Source organism: Diaphorina citri, unplaced genomic scaffold (genome assembly GCF_000475195.1).
Source record: "Diaphorina citri unplaced genomic scaffold, Diaci psyllid genome assembly version 1.1 scaffold9083, whole genome shotgun sequence".
Lineage (NCBI taxonomy): Eukaryota > Metazoa > Arthropoda > Insecta > Hemiptera > Psyllidae > Diaphorina > Diaphorina citri.
The window spans coordinates 477-2,562 of record NW_007386457.1 but is presented as its reverse complement, the minus strand read 5'-3'; the positions used below and the strand labels follow the sequence as shown (position 1 = coordinate 2,562).

The 2,086-nt window shown below is 38.0% G+C and overlaps 1 protein-coding gene across 1 annotated transcript; it reads right to left on the bottom strand.

Annotated features, from left to right (window-relative positions):
- Positions 1–837: 837 nt before the first annotated feature.
- LOC108254074 lies at positions 838–1,103 on the bottom strand (the record flags this gene model as incomplete). The annotated part of the gene is made up of 1 exon (XM_017449040.2): positions 838–1,103. A coding segment is annotated over one exon (261 nt), but the record flags the coding sequence as incomplete, so codon positions are not given.
- Positions 1,104–2,086: the final 983 nt, after the last annotated feature.

The following is a 2,086-nucleotide window of genomic DNA, read 5'->3' as shown; positions in this document are numbered from 1 at the left end:
TTTTTTTTCTTTATTCTGCTTTTTTTCTTTATTCTGCTTTCTTTTCTTTATTCTGCTTCTATTATTCTTTATTCTGCTCCCTTTATCAAGAGGTTTGATAAAGGGAGCTGAAAATGCTTAAGTCTTATCGTACCGAAAACGAAAAGAGAAGCAAGACAGGATAGGCGAAAGCTAGCCGTTCCGAGAACGAATTCTCATCTGCTTAGGATAAAATCCGATGGGAATCGAAACCACGACCCATTAAAGGACTTTTGTGGTAAGTAAGATTATAGGTACATACTACATACTAGGTAGCTAAGTACCTATTATGTCAGGAACTTGTGTCATTTTATCTGATGATGACGGGATTACGTGTTATGTGTCTGTCATCTAACAAACATGACCTAATAACATGACCCCCGATTATGACCTGATCACACATCAGCAGACCTTTGATATGAACTGAAACGATTGACCCAAATATAAATTTGTGTTAAATACACACACGTGTCAAAACAGCTAGTGTGTAAAAAGTAAAAAATAACAAGAGTACTTTTGAAGCAAATCTGGCACATTGCATACATAATAGAGTTACCAGGCGTTCACACAATTTGTATGTTTGTAAAATGCACCTACCTTTCGAGCCATATATGCTGCTATGCATTACCTTACTATTCGTATGATTTACCTACCTGTAATGAGTTCTCTGAGAGTGTCCACTTTTAAAAAGCTTTCAAGGATCAATTAAAGAAATAGGTACTCCTTCTTAGGTACTAAAAAAAACATTTAGACATACCCAAACAAACACACAAACAGCGTAACGCAGAGCTTAAAAAAATCCCCTGCGGCGCAACATCCTGTTCTCAACTCACCTCAAACTGCTCGGGTCGAATATTTCTTCTCTGATGCGAAGTCCCTAGTTTCTCCAACTCTGGCAGAACGGCATTCGGATTTTTCAAATTGACAACAGAATTGGCGATGGCCAGAACGACAGCATTGACGTGGTGGGTGAAGGACTTGTTAGCGTCTAGCTTGTCGTACGGGATGTCTTTCAGCTTGGGGAACTGGGTCTGGTACTCTGGATGCTCCTTGAAGAGGCTGGAGACAGAAAATGAAGAGTTGGACTTTGAATAGATTGCATTAATTGCCAGCCTAGTTACCTTGGTTGGTAGTGCGTCTACCTTGTAAGCGCTAGGCCGCGGGTTCGATTGCCGCCCGGGCCGGATTTTATCCTGATGGGATAATGTTCTCAAAACGACTAGCTTTCTCCTATCCTGTCTTCCTTCTCTCTTTGATTTCGGGACGATATTAAGACCTTAGAAGTTATAGTTTCCTCTATCAAACCTCTTTAATAATAAATAATTAGAGGCTTTAAAATGGCCTTACGTGGTCTGTAGCTTGAATGTGAAAAATAAGGGTTCCAAATTAGTGCCGGCGCGCAAACGTCAAGACTTGGAAGATTTCCCAGCAACTTTAGTACCAGTCGCCACTACCTATAGATATTTATTTGATAACTCCTGTGATCGATAGAGGTACTTCTAGTGCTGTATTGCTGGAGAAATTAATTAACATGAATGCCATTGTTCATAAGGCCTCCTGGTGGTTTTATACTTTCATTATATGAAATAAAAAATAACAATTAAAAAACGCCCATCACCCATCAACTCTAACAACTGATGAGCCATCATCAACTGTGCTGGCTTTGGTATTGATTTCAATACGGAATACCTATGTACCTTCCTGGTTGACGATGATTTCATGAAGCTATTGTAAAGGTGAGTCCAAAGAGAGTCGACCGGCCGTCGATCGACGAGATTTTATTTTTATGATGATTTTATTTTATTTATTTTGATTGCACATATATCAGTTTACCTGTGTAGTACAATATACAATACATATTAACATAACATAAAATATACTTAATATTATTAACAAAAAATCTATGTTGTCGAGGCAGTGTGGATGGTTCAGTCGACATCGATCGACGGCCGTTCGACTAATAATAATAAAAATGTAAATAATAATAATAATAATAATAATAATAATAATATCATCGTAAATATTAGTTCAGCTTCTCTCTTGAGTGAAGGATAACCACCAGGTTAGA